Below are 27,673 nucleotides of genomic sequence, written 5' to 3'. Positions count from 1 at the left end.
AAAAATACCGTCAATTATAAATTGCAGTCGATGGCATCTGTTATATAAATTGCTGCTTTTTTTGGACGCTCTTTGTATTTGGATGCTTTTAGAATGAATTGTTGAGACAATATTCAGACAAACATGCTGTTAGCAGATCAGCAACAGAAGATAAGAACAGGATTCCTTCCTTTTCTGAGCCTTTAAATAAATAATGACAGGTGTATGCGGTCATATGTCAGCCTTCACGAGCAAGTAATAATCTGTGAGGACACCTACATTTGCTCTGAGGTAAATTAACCATGCCAAGTTAACGCTAATTGGTTTACTTATTGATTCAGGTCAAGGCAGAGTTCATAGTGCCTGTGAGTATGCGGTAAAACGGTTTTATTCGCTTACTGTATACAGAAAATATATAAAAGAAACTTTTTCACAAGGGAAAAAAAAAATTACATATATATATATATATATATATATATATATATATATATATATATATATATATATATACATATATATACATATATATACATATATATACATATATATACATATATATACATATATATATATATATATATATATATATATATATATATATATATATATATATATATATATATATATATATATATATATATATATATATATATATATATATACACACACATACATACACACACACACACACACACACACACACACACACACACACACACACACACACACACACACACACACACACACACACACACACACACACACACACACGATCTCTGCAGATATCACAATGTCAAATTTATACCTTTTAAGACCTTTTTAAGACTATTAAGTATTAAATTTAAGACCTATATCGCAATATCAAAAACACGCGAGAGAAAATGTAAAAGCTCAAAATTAGGGGTAAAATAAAGTTATTTAAATTGAACAGTAGTAAAGTCAGGTTAAATGCACCATTGAACTACAGAAAAAACAAACATCTTAATGCAGATGTATACTTTCACCTGGCACCGCACAACTCACGAAACGGATTAAGGCTTTTATACTTGACACATTCACCATTGAGATATTTTTTTTTTTAAATGACAGGGGGCGGTCCAAAAAAACAGAACCCTGCGGAAAAATCCAGCCTAAGCTGGTTGGCTGGTTTAGCTGGTCGACCAGGCTGGGTTTAGAGGGGTTTTGGCCATTTCCAGGCTGGTTTCCAGCCATTTCCAGCCTGGTCTTAGCTGGTCAGGCTGGAAAATGACCAGCTAAATCCAGCTAAAACCAGCTTGACCAGTCTGGTTTAAGCTGGACATAGCTGGTTTTGACTGGGCTCCCAGCCAGGCTAGGCTGGTCAAGCTGGTTTTAGCTGGTCATCTCCCAGCCTGACCAGCTAAAACCAGGCTGGAAATGGCTGGAAACCAGCCTGGAAAGGGCTAAAACCCCTCTAAAACCAGCCATGTCAACCAGCTAAAACCAGCCAACCAGCCTAGGCTGGTTTAAGCTGTTTTTTTCAGTAGGGAAAGTAAAATCAGACGAATAAAAAGATAATCATTATCATTGAAGATGTTTTGGGGGCCTCTTTTTTTGTTTTAACAAACTTATTCTTCAGAGTTTTTCCAAAGTTTTACAAAAACTTTCCTCCTTTTCCATGGCTGTTGCAATTTCTAGCCAATAATTATTAGTCATTCTGGCAAGCAGAAATGTAACTGTGATAGAAAATAGGGAAAAACTTGATTAGGTATTATAGCTTACTGTACCATTCACTCTTCAAATAAATCCCACTATCAATCCCATTTTATCACTGAAATAAAGTGAACTAGTGTCTGCTGTACAGTGTTTTGTAAAGGACTTCAATTACTCTGTTGTGGTAATACTATAGTTGCTATGGTAACACATTAAGTGTATTAAAAACAAACTACCGGGTGCTTTATTTATTTATTTTTTTTACAATATAGGGTATATTTCTCTACAATTCAACACACTTTACTGTAGTAAAACTACACTATTTCATTTTATCAGTTCACTATTCTTAATACTACAATATGCTGAAGCATCTCTGGAAAGGCACGAAAGGAGTCCGACGGAGCGAGAGCAGATCATTCGCACGTGAGCATCCAGTGTTTCGAGAGCTCACAAGCAGTTTTGTCCATGAACAAAGGAAACCGGCGCGTGAGCGGAGATTCGCTCTCTCGTATTACAGCAGAAATCATGTCCCGCGCACTCAAAGCGAACTTCTGCAAACACAGCGATGATGTCACATTCGCCGCACGCACTTTAATATCAGAAAGCTGATTGGCTATTGCAAGTTGACTTTTTTGTAGTTGTAATACCGCAAATTACAATTGGACTAGTAAAATAAAGAACTACAACACCCCAAAAAACCTAGCAACAACAACAAAAAGAATTTAAATGAGCATTAGATGTAGCGTTACAATAACGTACGTTAAGATTAAACTCAAAAGAGTCCATAATAATCTCAACAATCACGTAATGCAGGGTTTCATGCAGGGATTTCTGAACAAGTCAGTTTATGATTATATAAAATAATAAATCTGAGCTTTGGAAAGACAGGATTGATTTTCGTTATTACATGATCTCTCCATTTAACTCAAATTGGCAAAAGCACATTAAACATGAAAGGCAAATGTTGAATTTGAACATACCAATTGTTGAACTTTATACCAAAGTTATAAATATAAAAGTTGTTATATTAAAAGTAAAAAAATAAAAAAATACACTATAGTAAAAATGTGTCACCTGGTTAACTAAGATTGTTTGATGTATATGGTGAATAATTGGGCTCTTTTATTTGAGTTTAATGTTACCATACGTTCACACCGAAAAGCGGCGAGAGCGCTAAATTAGCAGGAAGCTATTCACTTTCAATTTGAGCTAGCGGCGATAAGCGGCGAGGATAGGCGTGGCGTGTCTTCTCCAGTATGGTTTTGTGGAGTGTTGAAATCAAGTCAACTTTATAGTAATGAGCTATGAGGCGGTTCAGCGTTAAGAAATTTGTATAAGTCTATTGTATAAGTTTACCGCTTGAAGAGTCCTGAAAACACAGCTCTGTGAACTTTGATCCGAACCACACTTGTTCCCAAGGGTTTGATTTATTGGTTTGATTTTTGCAGTTGCCGTGTTTCCAATTATTTACGATGTTTTCTTACAGGAACATATTAAAAAGTTACTTGTGAGTTACTGATGTGCATTAATGAGAGTTAGATATATACACATACATATCCACAAATTGGATAAGTGGAGCAAAGCCACATCTTCCATAGTTAAATGAATTTGATTAAAAAGTGTGCAAAATTCTCACTAGAAAGCTCATTTTTAGGCGGGAATGTAACGAATTTGCTGATATGCTGCAATGATGGCCTCTTTAAATAGGAGATCAATGTAGCAAATTGACACTCTTACTGCACGGAGCTGTGAAAGCAGACATCGATGACACCAAGCCAGCCAGAGCAAATTTGACGCTCTCACCACCTTATGTGTGAATGCACAGCTACTTCTAATGTTGACGAATAATATTTACTGCATTATTTTAGTTTTGTGTGTTACCAATGGTGTGAAGTAGTTGTGTGAACGTTACAGGGCTCCTTATATACAGGAGTATGTTTATCTGCTTATGAATGAGCTGTACGTCACAAGCATTGTCTGGGTAACAGATGTTAGTACTTATGGATGTTAGACGTATTAACAGTGTAACTTAGATGAAATATGATAGTTTACTCATATATATAAATAATTTTTTTTTTTTTATAAAACGAAACTTTAAATGGAAAACAAACTTAAATTATATCAATAAGAACAATATACGGCCGAAACGAAGTACTTTTAGAGTTTGTTATGGCTCCTGAACACCTTTTTTCATTGGTCTGATGCGATTAAGTGGAATCTGGAATTTTTTATTTTTTTTTGATGTGCAATTTTCTTCCCTCCATTTGAGTCTCATTCACAGAGTCAGAAAGAACAACATCCAAAAACACTAGTAACATAAGAGAGTAGAGTAGCAGCGCTGGTACTGATATATCCGCACCTGTACGATTGCTCAGGTAAGATTTTAAAGATTCGTATGGGGTCACATACCAGGACAAAAGCCCAACTCACACCACATCTTTTCTATAACAGTACATATACCCGTGGACAGTGGTGCCATTCAGTGAGTGTCTGTCTGCATAAAATTATTAAACAAAATGTAGAAGGCAGTTTGCCACTATATGAGACTGTTGTGGCCTTTTGATATGGTAGTGAGATTTTTTTTTTAAACAAACTTCATTCCACTCAAATCCCATCTTTTTATTTGATTTAATATTGAATAATTGAATAATTGCTCCAAAAATGCATTAAAGTTAAGATGCATTGACAAAGTTAAGACAAGCCAAAAACAAAGATTCTTCCAACAAAAATGTATGAAGTGGTCAAAAGTCATCTGACTCACTTCTTTCTTTTGGCATACTGCAGACCCACTTTCCATGCCTTTATTTCAAACCTCCTAACTAATGCTTATTTTGATGATTGATTAATCAGCTGACTAATTATTTTAGGTATCGAATTAAACAATACAGGTTTGATATGTAATTGATTTTAATTACTATATGAACTTTGCATTCATTATGAATAAAATGGCAACAACTAATCAAAACATAGAAGACAAACAATGAATATGAATATTTAAAGCGACAACTCAAGCCTTTTATTATTCAGCAAAAAAAAAAAAAAAAAAGACATTAGCAAAGAGTATTCTGTCAAAATTATTGCCCTCTCATTTAACTGGGCTCTGTCTGTTTCACAAGCATTTGCTCTTTCTGGGCGTTCGTTCTATTTAAATGCTTTTAAACTCAAATTATTCAAACCTTTATTAAAATATTGAAGAATCGCTCTGTTCACTTAATTATTTTATCAGCTATAATCTCTTTCAAAAGAAGCTTTTTTTTTTAATGGCTATCAAAGTGCTTTGCCTTGATTCTGATCTGCTGCAGCTTTTAATCATGCTATCATGTAATTTCTTTAAAAGAAAAACGTCTGACTAAATTGCTGTGCTAGGTCCTCATTCATTCAATCTAATTTTACCTCTTTTAACAACATTTTACAGAATGTTTAAAATATTACATTTACACTTAAAATCCCAACATCTCTCTTGGTGCTAATTCAGACCAGCTTTACGTGGAGGACTATAACAAATGATAAATTGGGTAGGGTTGCTGTGCAGCTTCAGACACAACCAGAGTTTTTGTAACCTGGTGCCAAAAATTTCAATGCCAGGGAAAAAGCAGCGCACTTCCATAAAATCTCCAGAAGATAAAATATTCATATTGTAATTGAGAGGTTCAAACCTCCCCAAACACCAGGCAGGCAGTCCATATGTTTGCCCAGACTGGCATACAGCGATGAGAGTCAGCCAGACGAACAACATATGAAGGGAAAAAAAAAGCCTACTCTTATAATGAATAGATATCAATGTCAAGACCCATCTGGATATCATCTGAACAACACTAAGAGGTTACAGCGCAAGCAGTTTTACTGTGGAAACTCATTATAAATAAAATGAATGGATTGCTATAGAGATATACAGAGGCTTTGTTACACTTTTAAAAGCAGATGTTACTGTGTTTTTCTAACAGCTTGTCTGCTGCAGCAATAACAGACCATTTTTTGAGTCTTGGCGTATGTTTATGCAGAGAAATGGATGAATGCAAAAGTTAGATTATGGTTTTCAACAACCTAATGGTACAGCAGCGCCACCTGCTGTCTAATGCATGCAGTAATGCAATAGACCTTCATTAGTGACAGTTTTGCTTTTAAATATAATGTTTACTGGCGCCCAAAAGAAAACCCTTTCTTAAAAGAAAGACTATGGCTATCTGATCTGTCTCTGCCCAATACAACTACCGATCGGGAAGCTGTGTAGGATACTACATTCCACGCTTCCACAAACCCTAATCACCAATTTATTCACAGGGCATATTTAACTAAACGTATACGACACATAGGTTTCTCTCCACATCCTTATTTTAAGTTCTGTGAACCACAGTGTCCAGATACCTTTTTACATATGATGTGGGAATGTCTGAAGGTGCAAAAACTTTGGGATTCTGTGCTGGACATTTTATTTAAAGTTACAATAATTTGTTTCCTCAAAGATCCTGTATTGTTATTATTGAATGAGAACTCTCAATTTCACTAAAATGAATGAGCTGCTTCAACTGCTACAAAGAAAATGTTGGTACAGAGGTGGAAATCCCCTCATAATCTTTCTGTTAAGCACTGGTTGCATTCACTATTGGAAATACTGTTTCTGGAACGGTCATCAGCACGAATCAACCATGCTAAACTGGACATTCGGACAGCGTGGAAAGTCTCTATAGGCGACGTCAAAGAAATCTTGGACACCAAACCCCCATCTGATACTAATGTCAAGTGTAACGTAATTTATCTAATAGCTTGGTGTTCTGCGTTTTCTGATGTGCATATAACTGGTTGGAGGGTGGGGGGGTATTCAACATGTGCAGGGGGTATTACCTGTTAAAGTATTTTTCAAAGTGATTGTTTAAAATAAGCTTATCCTGCATATTTCATCAAATTATATATCCTCATATTTACAGTACAAATTATAAAATTTTGTTGCACCTTAATAACAAACAACAATTAAAGAAGTTCAACTAAAACATTTGCGAAGACCTTTAAAAAAAAAAAAAAGGTTAAATCAACCAAATCAATTAAATCAACCAATTAATTGCATCCAATATGTGACCGAGCAGATTACTAGATAAAAAGAGATATTATACAAAATGATTAGCTCTTCGGTGAAATTAATTCTACAAATATTTTCCAAAAGTGTTTAAATGGAAGGATGTTTTAGTCTAATAATTAGTCTACTAGTCTGGTAATAGTTTTAATTAATCATTTTTAATAACAAATTTACTTTTGGGCCAATGTGTTGGCGCAGTAGGTAGTGCTGTCGCCTCACAACAAAAAAGTTGCTGGTTCGAGCCTCGGCTAGATCAGTTGGAGTTTCTGTGTGGAGTTTTCATAGTGTACGTGTGTGAATGAGAGTGTATGGGTGTTTCCCAGAGATGGTTTGAAGCTGGAAGGGCATCTGCAGCGTAAACATATGGATAAGTTGGCAGTTCATTCCGCTGTGGCGACCCCTGATTAATAAAGACCCTAAGCCGAAAAGAAATGAATGAATTTACTTTTGCTAGAGAGCATCTAGAAAGGGTGCCAATAAGTGGTACTGTACAATTTACTATTTAGGTACATTTGACAGTGGAAATGAACAAATGCGCACAGTGGAAAGGGGTCATCAAATTATTGAGGATTTTTTTTTAGGTAATCCAGAATGGGGAAAAAGAACTCCACCTTTTATGGTCATAAACCGTTAAATTACGCATTACATTAAAGGCATATCTCAAAAAGCATTATAGGGCACACCTGCCAACATTGGGATGAAGATACACAAGTTAAACCCCCATATAAAAAAAGAAAATAAACTCGGAGGAGTTTTATTGTAAATAAGCAGAATGGTGTTTGAGGAACAGGGATTACTAAAGATAGAATGCGTAGCATAGATTAGAATAAAGTTGCAAATAAAATAAAAAGGTTTAGGTTATTAAAATGATTTGCCTAATATAAAAACATGAAATAAAGTAAACAAACATTACCCAAATAACAGGGATGGCACTTTAAGATCTATAATGAACGTTTTCATTATACCCCACATCTTAATTTGATTTCTGTTTTGTTCGATTATGACCTTAAATCAAATTAAATTAATCAAAAAATAAATAAATAAATAAATAATAATATTAAAATAAATTGCTGTTTACATGGGATATTCTTAATCAGAGTATTTTCTTAATCATTTAAATCAGATTATTGGTAGCGCATCCTACAGAAGATTGACAATGCATTTTAATGGAAAGGAAGAGAATGTGGCTGTTTTTATATTAATTTTAATTATGGAGATCATCTCTGTTGACTTTTATAGAAGTATTAAAAATAAAAGGAAAATGTTTTAACAGGTTGATAAAAAAAGGACAGGATTGACAGGTATGTAATAGAGGTAATACTAAGTATGTGAGCAAAAGTTTAACAATCCATTCACTCTATCCATAATCTTTAGCAAAAAAGTGACATCTATTTGCAAATCCCAATGGTTTTTGAAAAAGGCTATCCTGCCATCTGTCAGAGGTGTTGCCTTGTACCTGTCGAGCGAGGTTGACCGAGTCAGCAGTGAGCCTGTCTCTGAGGTGCGGATCCAGCTGTGTGGCTGGTGCGATCTCCACCACCTTCTGGTGTCTCCTCTGGATGGAGCAGTCCCTCTCGTACAAGTGAATGACATTGCCATATTTATCTCCTGCACACAATGGGCCGATCAACTCGTTGAGCATTACACAGAAGCCTTAAACCCATCTGCTACTGTAAACAAAGCCATCTGCTAGCATTTCTCTAAAATATAACAACAAACAATCGTAAAACTGATCAATAAACACTGTGCAAATTAGCAGGCAACAGACCGCTGCACTGTTCGCTTCGCTGGTGAGAATAAGGGTGGTGTATGCAAATATCCAAATGCGTGTTAATTACCCCACCAGACAAAGTATTTATTTCAGGCAACAATCAAATTTGATGTTAGAGGTTTTGAAAGCTGCTTTGTCAACAAGGTCTGGGAAGAGTTCAGTGACTGCTTCTCGTTGCGACTTTGTTCATGGGACACATTTTAATGTAATGTTCTCAAAGTCCAAGATGTTCTAAACTAGAGCAAACAATTATTGAAGACAAGATTTAAAGGCACAGCATGTAATTGATTTAAATTTTTCATATTAATAACAAAAAGTTTTTCAAGTCATGATCATATGGGGAAGTAATAGCATTGTTTTATCATACTGAATATACTTTAGGCTTCTGTTATTACATAGTGATTTTTAATTTGTGACACGGACTGCCATGCTAAACCACTATGTTCTCTGGAAATGAACATGCTTCAAAACAAATGTACATTATCAGCAACATATATAATACTGTTCTAGTTGTTTTGGGATATTGTAATGACATAGTAATTTATCTTGGTCTTTAAAACTTTTAAAGCACTGGGGTGTACTGATATGAAAATTAACTGCGGCTGATACTTAAAATGTGAATGAAAAGAAAATGCATGTGAAGTAGATCAACCAGTCTAAATAATTTGTCATTTATCAGCCAATAAATATGTTTTCATCAGGCTGATAATGATAACATTGATGCATTCATCTCAGCAGTTCTCAATCCTTATCCTTAGGACATTCCCTACTGCTTATTTTGCATATCTTTTGTTTAACACATCTGCTTTATCTTATCACTCGTCCTGAAAAACATTAACGTAAACATCTTAATTTCACTGATCTTGAGCCAAATTCAAATATGATGCCATTAGAATGGGTGATTAAGAACTTTAAATTATCCATTTGACAGATTTTTCCCCACATTTAGTTTAAATAAGTTAAATAAGTTTAAATACAGGACTTTGGTAATATTTTATGAAATATTTTGTGCTGTCTTCTGGAATCATGAGCATCCGTTTTGCAGTACACGAAAAATAATGACCATTTTGTCAATTAAGACTTTATCAGTTCAAACACACACTACATGATGTTTTTTATTTTTATGGGGACTTCCTGTAGAGGTAGACATAATATTTTATGATGCAATTTGTTGTAATAATATGCACAATATTGATAATAATTTTAACTTTTAGAGTGCTTTTTAAATAGATTTAGATTGTATTACCAATTGTTCATCACAGCACCACATGTGTGCAAAAATGTATGGCTTTTTGTTCATCAACATGTTTTATGCTTGTAGTAAATGTGCTTTTAATATAATTATGCACGTTTTGCATGTTAAAGTGTAAAAACGTACGCACCTACAGATGTAAAAAGCGCACCTATGTGTTGTTTCTTTAAACAGACAAAAGGTCAGATTTTCCCAAGGACATATTTTATTTATTTAAATTAATTAATTTTGTCAAAAAAATTATTAGCATCCCAGACCACCTTCTGAAGTGATTTGAGCGCTCAGATTTATATCCAATCAGAATAAAACAAATTAAGTGACCAGTTTAAAAAGCGTCAAAAACACAGACGTGACAGGATTAGCGCCTTTTGCTGTGAAGTGACAGCTGACGATTGAGGACTCTGCTTGGAAGCCTTCATCAGACAGTTATTTTTAAATAATTTAATGTCAAAAATAGGGAAAAGGACGTCATGTACGGGACAAATAAATAGTTAGCATAGAACACTATGGCCCGATTCTCACCTGTTAGGAAGTAAGCCTTACCATGTTTGGCAGCCTTTTTGAACATTTGTTCAATATTTTCCAACAATGACACTGCTGCCTGCTTTTTCTTCCACCTTTTGCTCTTTGACCGATAGCATTACTCGGTATGGATGTCAGATCAAAGATTGAAATGTTACAGCTCGGTGGCTTATGTCACAAGACTCGTGTCATATTATTGTAACTTTGAGGCTCCATGGGATTCGAATTACTGGCCATAGTTATTTAAAATTATACTTTATTGTAATATATATATATATATATATATATATATATATATATATATATGTATTTTTTTTTATTATACAAAATAATTAAAAGGACAAATTCTGGTCCTTTTGGTCGTGGGGGGAGGGTCGTTCACCCCACCTGAACCCTCCCTGGCTACGGGCATGTCTTAATAAAATCCAAACACATGTGACGTATTTAAAAGCATGGAAATACCAGTGCAAACAGTAATTCGGCTCAGCGGAGCACTTGTAATCAGATGACTGAAAGCTTTTGTTACTACCAGGTGAAAACTGAGTTTATAGTGCAGTTTTGTTGAAGATTAAACACTTCAGGCTGTAAATGCATAGAAAACTCTTAAAGCTTAACCTTTGTATTCTAATAGGCAGTTTTAAAATGACTGAAGGTTGAGTAAATCATCCCAGACTGTAAAATATTTAGGCTTTTTATTTTATTTTTATTTTTTTATATATCAATGCTTTTTTTTCCACTACAGAAAAACACACACCAACAACAACCTCACTTACCCAGGATCTGCACCTCGATGTGTCTGGGTTTCTCAATGAACTTCTCCACAAACAGAGCTCCATTGCCAAAGGCTGCCAGGGCTTCAGAGTACGCCCGCTGATAGTTCTCTTCTAGTTCCTGATCACAAGCACACACACACAGTGACCGGGTCACCCAGCGCAAATACCCAACACACTAATTCATACAGCACCAGTAACTGAACAGCAAACAAATCTAAAGGGCAAACGGGTGCTCACTTTTGCGCTCATTTAAAAGCCCCCCTTTATCAAACCTCAACTTGGAAGGAATTGAACAGAGATTAAACAAGATTATGAACCCCAACTAATAATTTTAATCTAAGACACGGTACCTCATACTCTCTGACCACCCGCATTCCTCGTCCCCCACCACCGTACGCAGCCTTGAAGATAATGGGGAAGCCGTAGCTGTTGGAGAACTCTTGAGCTTCCTGCAAACAGGAGATGGGAGCGTCTGTCCCAGGAACCACCGGCACTCCTGCAAGATGAACAGAAAATTTGTTTGCCCAGGAATCAAACCTGCAACCTTTCAAATTAAGTCAGGTTATCATGTCAATTTTACAACATGATTTATAACGCTTCCACTTTAAATTGGGTGCAACAATTGTGTTTTGGAAGTTAAAATAAATGGTATTAATTTTCGCAATATGGGATTACAGTTTTAGAAAGTTGTAAACTGTTAAAGATCTGACAGCTTAACGCTTAAAGGTTGTTAATCATGTTTATATGTGCATTTAAGCCATTAGTTCATTTATTTTATTTATTGGAAGAATTTACACAATTACCAAAAAGTATATAAAGATCATCCATATTTTAATTAAGCATACAAAATTGAACAAAATATTTCCTTCTATGATAACGTCATTAGTTAATTTAGCATTTTTTTACAACCATTTTATAATTATAATTAGCACTTAGAATTCCTGATAAAAGACATTTCCTACTGTATATGATGTTAAATTTTCCATGTGTGTTTATGTTATATACAGATCAAGTGGCAACCTCCCGCTCTCCCTTGTAAGGCAAAACGGAAGTAACTGGAACTGCAATTCATGCAAATTTAGCTAGTCCTGGCTCCATAATAGAGCAATTTTTTTATTAAAATGGATAAAATGGATTTAAAATGGATAACTGATAACTTTACAGCACAAAAAAAAACAAAGAAAGATTTGGGTTCATATAGCTAATAGTACCTTTCATGACAACTGTGAGGGGGTAATTCCAGCAGATTGGAATTACAAATGCCTTTTTGAATTATTTCTTACAATTATTTGGCATGCTGTGTGCACTTAATTGTGCTAAAAAAAAAAAACAATTCACGTGACTTCCGATTCCCAGGTGAGTGAAATTATATACCTCTATCATCTCTACAAATGTTTTTCGTTTTATTTAAAATAATTTATTATCTATAATTTTCTTTAGATCTGAAAAGCACTCCAGAATCTGACAGATTGATTAGCTGTAAGCTATAGAACAGTCATCTGAAACATTGGCATACAGTGTTATGTCTGGATTTCATAAATAGCCTTGCATTGACTAACACAGACTGAAAGTAATTCGCATTTTTCTCCTGTAGAAAAACATTTCAAGAACAATGCTTAGTGGCTCAATCTATTACAACAGCGTTTTTAAAAAGACTAAACACTTTATTGATATAGTATACAACCAAGCTAGGGCTGTAACGATACAACAAACCCACGATTCGGTTCGTATCACGATTTTTGACCCACGATTCGATTCGTATCACGATTTATTTAATTTTTTTCGTGTGGGGGGAAAATTAAAACTGTTTTTAATTAAATAACATTTGAAAAATCTTTATAAACTAAACATCAAAGAACAATATTAACTATGCAAATTATTAACAATATAAATAGCCATATATAAAATAAATAGCCTAAATATATCACTTCTGTTTTCTTTGTAACAAAATACTGTTGAAAAACCAAACAGAACTAAACTCCATTGTGTAGATGGTTCAAGCATGTTGAAAATTATTTTTCAATCAAGTTCTCTTACGTAGAAAAAGTAAATTAAATAGCTACTAGGGATTCTCATTTCGTTAATTTTGCTAACCGACAACCGCCGCTCGTTAACTGGTCAGATTACTATTAATTTTATATTAAACAAATTGACGTGTCTATTTTGTGTATGACACAATAAATATTGCATTTTAAAATACTGATTTATTTTTATATATTAATAGCGGAACAGAACAACAGAGCATCTTCACGCACCTGCTGTGTTTAGCACAGAAGAGCAGAATAATCTAAATAAAATGAATAAAATAAATGGGACTGCCCTAAATTATTTTCACTTAAATAATTATTTACATTACAAACGAAAATACTGACTGATTCTTTTTAATAACCGGCATAGGCTTTTTTTTCCAATCATATGTTTTTTTTCATCCATCAAATAAAAATAGCTGACTTCCTCAAATTGCGGAAATTACGGAAAATATGCATTTATTTAATGCCCCGCTGTTATTATTATAATCACAAAACCTTTTACATTTTAATAGAAATCATTATTTAAAGAATATGTTCTGATATAGCCTATGGTTTCCTCTCTCTCCTTCGTGGTTCAAGTGCGCGCGCTGCGTAATGAAAAGACAACAACACGCGCGCATATGTAGACTTTTTGTAAACAGTTTGTTTAATTATGATATTGCATTAATCTGCGTACATGCTTTAAGCTGTAAAATAAAAAGTAAAGCCTATTTGTTGCGTTTATTACGCAGATCCAGGTCAACATAAGCGCTGGTTTAGGATCAACAGGTCTGTATCAAACAGCAATATTCTTCTTCCATTTTGCTTCTTTGGCAAATGTGTCAGTAGGCACGGGTAATACGTTATGGTCCCGCAAATTAAGTATGCCTTGCAGTTAAACAAGTGGCCGAAAACGAGGCGCCTTTACTGCCTTTAAGGAAAAAAGAAGAGGCGCGGTCCTCATGAAACGGCTGAATCAGCTGGGTATCGATTGTGCAAAAGTGTTGCTGTCTGTGTTGTTACAATTGTAATATTTAATACTATTGTGATATTCAAGATTGGTATATTCATACAGCTCTGGATAACTTAAAACAGCGATTAGACCTTCAGAGCGGCGTTAATGCGCCCTGAAGTAAAGCGAAACGGCTATAAACTCCAGCAAGATAGAGTGATTATATGCAGAGCCATATACCTTTATCTCTAAATAAAGTATAACTATAGAAACTGTGTTTATTTTAACTAAAAGCTTCGTCGTGTTTTCTGACCTCATGCATCTTGTACCTGTCAGTCAGCTCTCCCAAAGGTTCAAACAGAAATCGCACAGCACGGTTAAAGAAAAGTTTGGCTGTTACCTGACATTTGGTGAATGCCCATCCCTCTGCGCAGCCACATTAACAGTGTGAGCAAATCATCGTATATGCGCTGAAAATCCGGCCGTTTTGACAGCATTGGCAATGTTTCTGGCGTTGTCGGTTGTCAAGCGGGGTTAAGTTGGTTTTGTTTTTGATATTCTTGACACATTCAGCACACACAGCTTCGTGCGAGCTCTCCCGGCTAAATATTGCGAGGGCTTAAACGGAGCAGTGCTTGTAATGTCGAACGAAAAAAGTGTTAATTAGCTCAACTTTTGCAGGCACGCGTGACGTTATTGGAAAGGTACGGGGTGTGTCGCGATTCTCCCTTATCACACCGCGACACAGGATCGTAGATCTGAGTGTCGCGATTTCGATTTTATATCGTGTATCGTTACAGCCTTAAACCAAGCACATGTGGTCAATACACAAATGAGTCGCAGGTAATAAAGTGTTAAGTGTTTCTCCCAAAGAAAAGCCTGTCTTAGCAAAATGCTAGCAAAAGTCTGTAGCTTCGCTCATACTCCGTCTCTTTGCCCTTGTTTAATATCCCCTGGTCGGTGCGATGACGCGCAAACAAAATGGCGATGGAGCTTGTAACTTGTAGCTTCTATTGCGTTCTTCAGAAATCTGGGTGACGGCACAGATACTATGTCCATATCTTTCACTGTCTATGATACAGCTATGAAAAAATAAGGTGTATGTAGTTTTGTATTGTAGTCCATTTTCAAATTATTGGACATGGTTTTTTTTCCCCAGCCATCCATTGTCCTCTGACTTTACACACATGTGGGTTGCCAGATTGACAATACCAACAGGTGCAACTGTACTCTGAATGCTTTTATGCGTTTGGTTTCTTTTTTTTTTGTACAAAAAATATTAATGATGACTTTCTAAATTTTTTACATTTTAGATGTAAAATCATCTGTTTATTTATTATAATTTTTAAAAAATCATTTGAAAGCATAAGTATCAATAAACAGTTTATCAATTTTTTTTATCAGTTTTCCTATCAAAAACACATTTATGTGTGCTCCACCAGATAGTTGGCCGTTTGGTTCAAAGCATATAATCTTTTTTCAATCCCTATGAAAAAAAATAAAATAAAAATTGGATGGATGGACGGATGTTTATGATATAATAAAAATGACACCGCTATAACATCTTCAGTGACACAACTGATGATATAGCACAACAAAAATAACATGATGAAATAGTGTACCAGCACTGATGGCAATAGCTCGGGCCTGAACTTTATCTCCCATCTTGCGCACCACATCTGGTGTAGGACCAATGAAACGCACCCCAGCATCCACACATGCCTGGGCAAAATCTGCTCGTTCTGACAGAAAGCCATAGCCGGGGTGAATGGCATCCACATTATTTGCCTGCCAACAACAGATAGAAAAATATCAGCATTTAGCTGCACTATTAACAATAAAAATGCCATTACTGAAGTGACTGCTTTACGACAAGATTTCATTTATTATTCACAATGATGAGGTTATTAAAAATAAGATTTATCTGCATTTACACGTCTAGCATTTATACAAGGTTATTCACAGCAGTCAACAATGTATCCATGTCAGACTAATAAATAACACAACCTAATGAGTAAACATTCTCCAGAAGTTCCTTTATATATGTACAATATTTACGCTCCTTTGGAAAGAAATGAACACAATTTCAGTAACAAAATAACATATGCTATCATAGAGATTTAATCATCCAACATTTATTAGTGTGTTACATCTGATAGGGCAATATTGACACATTGCATTTAAAAAACTACACTTTATTAAAAAGGCACAATATTTTTTCACTTGAATTTTTGTATTCAAAAAAAATCCACAAACAAACTAGTACGGAGTTAAATATTTTGCTGACTTAAGCGCTTGCATTATCTAAAGTGTTTTGAAGAATGTTCAAATTCATAGAAATAAGCAATTTTAACTAGTGAACAGACCATGTACTGTGTCACCATGCTAATGATGTAATGCACCCTCAATTTCTGGTCTGGTTTAACAGAAATACATATTTTTACATAGCAACAGCAATATCTTTACATAGCAACAGAATCTTAAAATGGAATTAGTTTTATAAAACAGCACTGACAACATTTCTGCATTTTGCCTCTAGGGGGTTGTATTCACAACAAACAAAGGCATATTTTTATAAAACTGTGACAGAGTTTGGAATCATGAGAGTTGTGGCCTTCATTGCATCCAATGTGACTCATGCAGAAATCATGATTTTACAAATCACACTTGTCTTTCACTTACAGTACAGTAAAACATCTGTCTTTCCATTAAGATGTTTATCTGTGACAATGTGCTAGTAAAGAAAATGGTGCATGACTGAATTTAATTTGTGATAATTTGTGTTAATTTTTAAAGCAATAGATAATGGGAATTAATGGCCGAGTTTAACTGGTGCAGTTCATGTCATGACAGGATGTCAGGAATGTTTCGCATGCTTTAAACCACATTGGTCATTTTCTGAGACAAGCTGTTAAAGCAATTGATTTGTTTACCGAATAAGCCATAGACTGACTGACGGTGCGTAGATTGTTGCTTGAGGTATTTAATAAGAAAATGAGATGCGAGAACCAGCTGCCTGTTGAGCCTGATTTTATTGCGACAGCTTTAAAGCTTTTTTTGCAGACTCTGAACCCTTTTGTCAAAAGGCATAATTATGTGCAATTACTGCTTTTTGTGGGCCTGTTTGTACTCGAACTGTCCAATCACAGCAGACTGTGTGTGTATTTTTCAGGTCACAAGATCCTAATCTGCCATAACCCCGTAAAAACCCTTTCAACAAAAGTGTTAATACATGACAAATAAATAATACAGGTGGAAAAAACAAACTGTTCTTTGTAATGCCTGTGTGTGAATTGCGTAATAATAATAAATAAGAAGAAAAAAGAAAAAAAGTTACAGGGCACTTAGTTTACCTCTTTTTTATGATTTAATATTAATATTATGGTTTATTAATACATAAACCTTTTTAAAAATGGTGTCTGTACATTCTTAATTTTGTTTGAAAAAAAATTTCACACTTCCATGTCAGTATGAAAACTGCATAATAAATACTTTAATTAAATATTTTATTTTTAATATTAATTAGTTGATTGATTGACTCAGTGTGAAAACTGCACAATTATATTTAAAAATATATATTTAATTCATATTAAAAAAATCTTTAAATAATTTATTTGTTAAGTTTGGCATCTAAAGAGTTTTTTAACTGGAGGAATAAACTTTGCCCATCATCATGTCACTGTGAATCTGCAAAACAACAATTAATTCAATAAAATTACTTTAAAAACAACAAACAATAATTATAACAATCAGTAGAGCAAACGTACAAATTTTACATTAAAAATGCACACCGACAATCGCAAATGCAGCTATATACGTTCATCAAAATTTTGAAAAATGTAAATAAATATATATATTTTTTGTTTGAGGTTAAATTTAGATAGATGGATTAATAAAGACACCCAGCTGTTATTTATTCTTCAGCCAGCTAGTAAAAAAGTAATTATAAAAATACAAAAAAATGATTAAAATTAATAAAATAGATAGATGGATAGATGGATAGATAGACTGATAGACAGACAGAAGATACTGATAAATATTTTATTTTTTATTAAAACAGACCGAATCCTTTTTTATTTTTTTACTTGGGAGTAAATGGATTAAGTAAATTTCACCAATATGCCCGAATTTTTCTTGAATTGTAACTTACAAAATTAATATAATGCATGTAAATGTATGTTTTCTTTTTTAAAGGCAATATTCTAAAGCAGGTGTGCACAAACTTTCTTATGAAGGGCCAAAAACCATATACTTGACTGAGGCTAGTGGGCCGAAGGTAGTTGAAATAGGTAATTTCCTAATTTATTTAATATATTTAAAAATAACTAAAAAACATTGCTTTATATTAACTAATACACCATTTTCTACATTTTATAATTATCTTATAATAAAAACACAAACAATCTCAATTACGGCAGAATAGAGATTCACTAGTTTTTACCTTGATTCACTAACCAATGTCTTCGGCATAGTCCTTTACCCGTCAAGACATTTACATTTTTAAAAATCTATTCATGTACAATATTCAATTAAAACATTTCATTTCAATTTTTTTTTTGGTAGCTCAGCAATAAAACATACAAAAAAAAAAAAAAAAAAAGGTTACGTCAAATAAATGACAATCTCTTTTAAAAACAGGCCCTACTTTGGAAATCTCTGTTTTAAAGGATTTGTAGCTCCCCATGTTTTACCATTTATAGTTGTTGTTGTTGTTTAAGGGAGGAAAACATGAAGCATATGAAAGATCTGCAAGTCTCTTTCTGTATGAGAGATTATGATATATATGCATTTTCTTGTGGAAACTCAAAATAAAAAAAATGTATTAAAAAAATATTTTGCTTAAGGTAGGTGACAGAACAAGCAAAAATGTGAAATACTGTAAAGGAGATTAGCAGAGAATCTACTGTAGTGAGGATGCAGTGTCTGACCTTGGCTACTTTGATGATGTCTGGTATATGAAGGTAAGCCGCTACAGGTGGCAGCCCCTTCCCGATGAGATAAGCTTCGTCTGCTTTCTGTCTGTGCATCTGTCCCGTGTCCTGCTCAGAGTAAACGGCCACGGTGCGGATGCCCAGCTCTGTGCATGCCCGAAACACCCGGATTGCAATCTCACCTATAACGCAATGAAGACACACAAGTCATGAGTACACAGTGCATTCGATCAGTGTGTTTTTACACCAAAGCAAAAACAAGAGAGAATTACACTCAGAATATCAACACTGTACTTTCCGTATTATTTCTGTTTTATTTCTGCACTAAATTATATATATATATATATATATATATATATATATATATATATATATATATATATATATATATATATATAGTGCTCAGATCTGCTTCAAAACAATCAGTCTAAGATCGCCTGAATGAGATGGTTTTGGCTCGATTGAAATAAATCAATCTCTGGAGCAGATCGATAGTTGTGAGAAAGCAAGAAAGGCATAGTGTACTCAGAATACGTAATAGGCATATATACGGCTATATAAAGAGAGAATTATCAATACATTTTATGTCAAATACGAAAGGGAAAGCATGCTAAACTATTAACGAGAGCAATTTATTCATTAGGAAAATTCACCGAACTGCAGTCTTAGTTTATCTGTTATTTCTTTCTATAACATAAAAGCCTATGCATAAATTCTAGCCAATGGCTATGTATGAGAAAGTCTTACCTCTGATTTATGTTTAGTGATAATGTCTGTGGGTGTCACTATTTAAAATTAAAAAGCACAGCTTTTAGCTTATAATATCTAATTGCACATCATCATAAATTCAAATAAGGACGAATGATAGCGGAGCGGGACCCTGGAAAATAAACCATGAAACGCTGACCGATGTGAGGAGAGTTTACTCGTACGTGACTTGTTTTAGCTGTTTTGGTCCTTTTAGAAACTTTACCGTGTGAAAGCAAACCACACCAAGAACAAAGAGCAACAAATGTAACAATTTTAATCCCGTTTCAGAAAAAAAAAAAAAAAAAAAAAGGAATCGATCCACAGGTGTGAAAGCATCCTCAAAAATATGAAATATTCAGATTTTTAAAAATAATTTTAAGATAACACTTTAGCATCTAATTGAGAAAATGTTAATATTGTAAAAAATAAATAAATATTAATTAAATATAAATATTACTATATAATATATATCTGCAAAGTTGTTATTAAGAGGACAATTCTGCAGTTTGTCCATTTTTAATGATTTATCATTTCAATTAATAAATTATTTCTAGTTAAAACAACGTAATATCACAATATACCATGATAAAAGATTCCACAATAAAATAAATGTATCAAATTTGACAGTCACATGACTGGTATATATACTGTTATGCAATTATTTAGTGATGCATTAACTACAAATTAACAGCTAAACCTGAAAATATAATTTGTCATTAAAATAACTATTTGTTTTTCAAGTGAGAGGCATTTACTCTACATGCTGGACAGTTAATTATCTGAATGAAAAAAAAAACACTATTTTAACACTACTCTGAAAACTTTAAATCTGAAAGCCACAAACAGCAAAGCAAAACTATGTGAATGCACAAATTTTTACAAATACTTAAATTGTCAGAAATCTTTCATTTTACATACAGATATAATAAAACTATTTATTTTTATGTTACTAAACATTAAATCTCCACTTCATCAAATATCAACATTGAAGAAGAGCTTACAAAATGAAATTTCGTCATCACATTCACCCAAGATAAAGGGGCCCTATTTTATCCCTTTTGAAAGATGCAAGATAAATCCCACAAAGTATGTCGAGAACTGCACATCCATTACTACAGATCCCTTAATAATATTATACTAGTAAAATGTACTTAATATTACTAGGTTTACAACAATTAGAAGTTTAGAAGAATAAAAGTAAATGAATAATATTCAACTCTTTCCAGTCTTTTTGCACTCAATATTCAGTCCACTTATTGTATTTATTACATCAAGTAAATGGGTAAATGTTACATTGTTTAGTTAGAAAATTCTAGTTATCCTAACATTTAATATTACAATTAAAAATTAAAGACAATAATTTTTTTTTTTTGTAAATAGATATTCAGTATTTTCATTTTACCACACCACAAAGTATTTTTCAGTGCATAAAACAGACACGCAACATGAATTTAATGCATTTTCCTGCCTTTAAATGACAGGAAATAATTGGCCATGATCATCAGCTGTTTTTAAACAATCTTGCCAGTGTCCAGCACCACAAAAATGTGCTTTCCTGGACTGCATACACTGACCTACCTCTGTTGGCCACCATGACCTTTTTGATGGGTTTGTACTCGAGGGTTTGGGGTGCGGTGTGGGCACAGCGGGTCAAACTCCACACCCTCCTCATGGCCAGCAGCCCCAGGGCAGAGTGCCGTCCTCCCACCTGCAGCAGCATCTACAGAGAGACACCGCAAAAGACAGAAGTGTCACAGGACGAAGCTTCCATCAGACTGCTGTACTGATATCTACTACAAGTGTTATCTGCATGCCTAAAGAGCTCCCAGTGATTAGCAGAGTTTACACAGGAGCCGAGCTACTGCTTATAGGGAGATAACAAAAGTCGAACTGAGGAGAAAGTGAGGTCAGTGAGACAACAAGCCAGATATGATATAAATGAGTGCTGCAATAATGAGCAGACAAACAAATAAACGATGCACTCAGACAGGGAGAAAACAGCTCTGCTACGCGAGGAGATCCTCAAGGCTGTCTTTTAGAAATTGCTGTATTTCAAGCGTATCCACATACTGGAAAACATGAACAAGATGAAGTGCCCAGAGGGCCAAAGTGAACAAAACACAATATCATATTGTGATCATGTTGCCTGTGGACAGAGCTTCAAAAGGCCAAAACCGAACACCTGAAACAACAGCAGAACTGATTAAACTCAGTGGGAATCACTGAAGGATCAGAGGGACGACGAGGCCTCGGGAGACAAAGGCGGAACAGAGCAGAGCAGACTATAAAAGGTGACTTATGAAAACTTTATGTAAAGGTTTAAATCAAATGAAAGTGTGATTGATCCGCTGATTTGTGTTCTGATTAATTAAGCAAAGTAAAATGGCTAAAACGACGGTCACACTACACTTCTTACCAGGGCCGGAGTGGGACTCCTTTTCAGCCCTGGAGTTCCAAACCTTAGACCAGCCCACCTCAGTTCACAACTGACTATATTAAAAATAACATCTTTCCAATTCAGTTTCTAATGACACTCATTTCTTTTTCAAGGAAACAGCTGCTTTAGAACTTCAAATGTTTTTCATGAATATGAGAGCATTAAAGGGTAGCTAAATCTCCAACACTATTCTTTAAAACATCACAATGTCCTTTCCTGCAATATCTGAATATATATTCTGTGCAAAATTCTTTATAGACATCCAGTTTTTTGGTCAAACAAAAAATTAAATATGTACACCTACATAAATGATCTGAACAGTATTATGTCTTAACACTAAAAATGGGAAAAAAAATTACTGAGGTGAGGTTCGAACTCAGGTCGGCGGTGTCGTAAAGCAACGTGCCGACCACTTGACCACAATGAAGCGGTTACACTAATGCGTTTGGATTACAAAAATAAGTATTGCACTGTTATCTGCAAGACTTTTAACCTCATTATTACTTTCTATTGATGGCTTAATCTTTTTCTCCCCTTTTTAGATTTCTGATCAAGTTATGTCAGATTTATTAATGTAGTAAATCATCAGATTTTTATTGAGCAGGTGTAATATTCATTAATATTAATTATTCAAATTCTTATATTTCACTAAGGTGCCGCTGTTTTCGGTCGAATGATAGTTACCTCATCATTAACCTGCAGGCTGCATTTGCTCACAGGGCTGTGAGAAATAAAGAGCGGATCTGTGGCAAAATAATAATGCAAGAGTGAGGCTATGATCAAATAAATAAATAAATGAAAAAAGTGTAACTGGTGAGAGTGCAGGAAGCTAGGGACACCGGCCCTCGTGGCTAAAAATAAATAAATAAATGGACTGGCCCACCAGGAATTCTCCAGGTCCTCCCGATTAGCCAATCCAGGCCTGCTTCTCACCCCATAGAGCTCCATTAATACGCATACAAATTTGAGAGACTGGAAAGACAAGCTCGTGCGACAAGTTTCAGTTTGCTTGATGAACTTTGACCTGTGAAATCGCATCATGCAATTTATTATTTTCTAATGCATCCCACTCCTCTTGCCTCTTATTTAAAATGTAAACGTTGATAAAAAGTCTCATCTCTGAAGGAGGAATTTGGCATTTGTTCTCAAAATATCCTGCAAATAATATTTTAAATCGTGAATTTCTTGCATCTTCTGTAAACAAATCTAAATGTAAATAGTAGTTTTTTGTAATGGAAAATATGCCATCTTAAGGCATCTTAGCGCAGCTATCAATCATTGTCAATGTAGTACAAAGTAAGGCACAAGCATGGATCCATCGTCCTACTTGACCAAAGATAAGATGTGGTTGCAAAGTGACCAAAGAAGAAAAAAATAAATTAAAAAAATCAGCCACAGCCTTTAACACAGGGATGCCCAAACTCGGTCCTGAATGGCCAGTGTCCTGCATATTTTAGTTCCAACCCCAATTAAACACACAAGAACTAGCTAATCAAGCTCTTTCTAGTTATACAAGAAAGCTCCAGGCAGGTATGTTGAAGAAAGTTGAAGCTAAACTATGCACGACACCAGTCCTCCAGGGCCGAGTTTGGACACCCCTGGTTTATCAGAACATGGTCATGAGACACGTAGGGAAAGAAATTGAAAAAAAATAATCTAGGAAAAATTAGATTGATTATAGATTTTAAATGTCGATTTTGATTACGTTTTGATTAATCACCCACCTCTATGTCGAATCATCTTGTTTAATCCTGCCCCTTTACGCAGCACTGTGCGGCAGAATTTTGCATGCTCTAACTCTAGTGACCACAGCATTACTTGCTTAACCGGCTTCTATTCAGTTGGACGATACTGGATGGTGGCCAGATAAAAAGGTAGTCATTATCCAACCAAACAGGTGTGACAAGGAGTGCGTCTCAATTAGCTCTCTTGTAGAGTAGTCAGGCAACTCATCAGGGGCTCAGCTATTTTAAGTGCCGTCTCAAATTATCAAATTCTTCCAGTGTATGTAAACATTTGCTCTCTGCAGAGTCCCACAGTGCATATAATATGAAGGAATTATTAGCAACAAAGGCAAGAAAAGCAGCACAGGGAAAGCACAGCACAAGTCCAAGTGGGGTTGGATATAGGTGGTGTAGGTGTAGTAAACTTTAATAAAACACGTTCAGTTGCTGTGAGGTTGGGTTTAGGGTTGGGGTAGGTGTAGACGTTCATAAAGCACACTATTGCACTCAGTGTCATGTACAAGACACTAAATATTAAAAAAAAAAAAAAAATCCAGGTTTGTACAGCCCTCTTGGAGCTCAAGTCCCACCCACTTGGAGTTGCTCAGACTTCCATTTATACCCTTCTCCAAGAGTTTGCTCACACTATTAATTTGGACCATGATAAATATAGTGAATTAAATATAAACTAAAAAGCTAAAAGCTATTAATCTTTGCATAAAACAAATTCCATTATATGTACAAACATTATTATTAAACTTTCCTCAACATTTTCATAGGTATAAAATATTATTATATTAAAAATAATATAATAAATAATATTATATTACATCAACATATTTACATTTAAAAAAATAAATCAATAAATAAATTTACATATGACAATATGAATACGTAAACAGAAAAAGTGTTTGACACTTGTGGCAAAGCCTGATAAAGTAGGAACTAAGTCAAATGGAAGCAAGTTAGGCCCCGTGTACACGAATACATTTTAGTTTTAAAACGATGTTTTAGAATGAAAACGAACCAGGCCACATTGATGTTTCACCAAGTGTTTCTGAATAGCTCTCCATCCACACTGCTGAAAACACACATCACGTGACCACACACACTCTGGCATGCGCTGCAGCATATGCACATGTCTGATCCCCAGGCAGTCAGTATAGGTGCTTTGAGCACACCTCCCCGGGTGAGAGCAGTGCACGTCGGACTGTTCATTAAAGATAATGCCGCTGGATCTCACTATAATTGTTAAACATGATATTTAATTAATCTTTTATAAGCCTATATCTAACGACTCTGTGTTTTGAATCCATCACTTGTAACGTGTTTTGGCAGAGTGCAAAGATAAAGTTAATACATTCATTTATGTGATCATGTACACCTCTGCACATTTGACTGATTGCCTGCCTTTTCCTATATTGTATAAAATTATTATTAGTATTGATTTCTATTATTGATTATTCAAACTGATAAGAGACAGGGAATGTTTTATATTTTTCGATGAAAAGAGGCGGCAATTTTTTGTTTTAAATCTGCATACAGTGAAGATGGCAAAAATATCATAAAAATATGTAGCTACACGATTCTGTTAAGCTCTTAATATCAAAATGAAAACAGGCAGCTCCTTGTAATGTTTTCATTTTATTGTTAAGAAAGTGAAACAACTCAACTAGGTTGACGGGAATGACATTAAAGTACAGTTTCCTTTGAAGATTTACCCGACATGTCCTTGGGAGTTTGTTTGAACTTAAAAGGAAAGGAAACAAGACTGAACTTTTTGTACTTGATACTAAGAAAAAGCCCCAATCAGGCAAATGTCTGCAGCCACGCCTCCATTTTCAGATGTCTCCGTTTTTCCCTATCCAAAGACACAGAGCAGCAGCATTTTAACACTAAAACAACCTCTTCAGCGTTTTCAAAACTCTTTGTTTTCTGGGCTTGAAAACTCCAAGGTAGAGTGGATGGAGGCCGTAACTGTAGCAAAACTTTTGCATTTTTAAACTAAAACGTAATGGTGTAAACAGGGTCTAAGTGTCCCTTTTAAATTCCTCTTTCCCCAAGAGTTTATGCTTTTCTAATTGGTCAGATGGGCCAGCCTGTCATGACTGGTTTACTGCTTACAGCAAGTGTCAGAAACGTGTAGTAACACATCTGTTTTTAAAACAAGTGTATCAGTGTTCAAAAATTTGTATAAACATATGACTTGGGTAAAACAAGACTAAATTTGGACAATCTAAGAATAGCCCAAAACTACACTAGTCATCATTTACACATGAATGAATGACTGCAGAGTCTGACTAATCCGTGTATCTGATGACTAGTCTAGTTTGGAGCTATTCTTAGATGTTATTCTTATAGATTTATATTGACAGACCAGGTTTAGTCTTGTTTTAGCCAAAACCTCCATGTTTACATAACACAAAATAGTTTGGTAGGTTCCTTCCATCAGTGATCATAAACACTGCAGACAGCAACAATTACACTGATCTTACTATATCATTTCTACTAGTTTGCATCCAGTTTCACAGAAATGGCATGGATTAAGGCAGGATTAGGATGAGAAAAACAAACTTCACATATTTACATTTTTCTTAAAACACAGCTAATTTATTGTCAATGTCTGTAGCCCTAAAAAAATGAAACAAAAACTTTGCTGTGACTATTTCAGGGTCTTAAACACTCAAATAGTGTTCAATTAGTGTTCCGCAGTAAACAGATATGGTGCGACATGAGTGTTATTTGGTCTAAAAAGCTAAAACTATAGATGCTACCACATCCTTTAGGCATCACAACATAGTCAATGTACAATATAAAAGACAATTCCTTTTTAGATTTGTTAAAGTGCAATAAAACTGATCTATTAAGAGACATTTTTAAAATATTTTAACCCTTGTGCACGGTTCAAATTAACTACCTATGAAACCATCCACTAAACTAAACTGATGTAAAAATGCATCAGATAAATATTTTTTTACATAAATCTGTTAATCAACCTCAGTCCTGATCAGAACTTTGGAATGGTTTAGAAAATTAGAGGATTTTAACTCTTTAATTGGCAAGTTCACAAATTAGGTCACTGATTTGGGGAAAATAAAACATAAAATTATGTATTTTTTATATTTTAAAAAAAAGTAATTGTGGACTGGATTTTTTTTTTTGTATCTTTTCAGTCTTGGACATGAGAGATTAATAACAACGTTGGCTTTGATGCATTATTAGATTTTCTTTTTTTTCCCCTAATTTACTGTTGGTGGCTGTTTTTGCCCCATTGACTTCCATTGTAACCACATTCGATGGTGCATAAATATACAGCATTTGTTTTGTTTACTCAATGTAGTTCTGTTATGCATATTTAGATTTTTTTTAAACACATCAAGGTATTTGATTAATTTTACCTCTTCCCCACAGAGAAAACCACCAACAATCAAAAATACATGATTATATGGTGTCATGGTTTTGCAATAAAAAAAAAAAAATTGGTTGTAATGGAAGTCAATGGGGCAAAAACAGCCACCAACAGCAAATTGAAAAAAATGTAAATCAATCAAAAACGGTGCATTCAAGGCAATCTCTCTGACTCTGATAAAAGGTAAAAAAAAAAAACAAATCCAGTCCACAAATTGAAAAGTAATTTTTGTGTCTTCTTTTCACCAAATCAGTGACATCATTTGTGAACTAAGCAATAAAGACATAAAATCCTCTGATTTACCAAGCGGTTTAGCAGTTTTGATCCAGACTGAGGTTGGTTAACAGATTTATGCAAAAATATTTTGAAAAAAATATTTATCTGATGCAATTTCTATTTATTTTGGTAGATTTTTTTATCCT

General features: G+C 34.4%; 1 protein-coding gene and 1 long non-coding RNA gene across 2 annotated transcripts in view; both read right to left on the bottom strand.

Moving 5' to 3' along the window:
• The window catches only part of pcxa (pyruvate carboxylase a), a 230,229-nt gene that overhangs the window by 194,170 nt on the left and 8,386 nt on the right, over window positions 1-27,673 (bottom strand). Inside the window, 6 exon segments of the mRNA NM_001328356.1 lie at window positions 8,178-8,329; window positions 11,040-11,157; window positions 11,390-11,535; window positions 15,623-15,788; window positions 18,929-19,113; window positions 21,260-21,401. Coding sequence (NP_001315285.1) covers window positions 8,178-8,329; window positions 11,040-11,157; window positions 11,390-11,535; window positions 15,623-15,788; window positions 18,929-19,113; window positions 21,260-21,401 — 909 coding nt within the window.
• LOC141380007 (uncharacterized) lies at window positions 1,060-7,629 on the bottom strand. The gene is made up of 4 exons (XR_012397209.1): window positions 5,863-7,629; window positions 3,930-5,811; window positions 1,442-3,595; window positions 1,060-1,109 (listed from the first exon to the last, which is right to left on the bottom strand). It is a non-coding gene; the product is annotated as an uncharacterized lncRNA (long non-coding RNA).

This window comes from Danio rerio, chromosome 21, assembly GCF_049306965.1.
Source record: "Danio rerio strain Tuebingen ecotype United States chromosome 21, GRCz12tu, whole genome shotgun sequence".
NCBI lineage: Eukaryota > Metazoa > Chordata > Actinopteri > Cypriniformes > Danionidae > Danio > Danio rerio.
The sequence above is the reverse complement of the archived record's forward strand: the minus strand, read 5'-3'. Positions and strand labels throughout refer to the sequence as shown.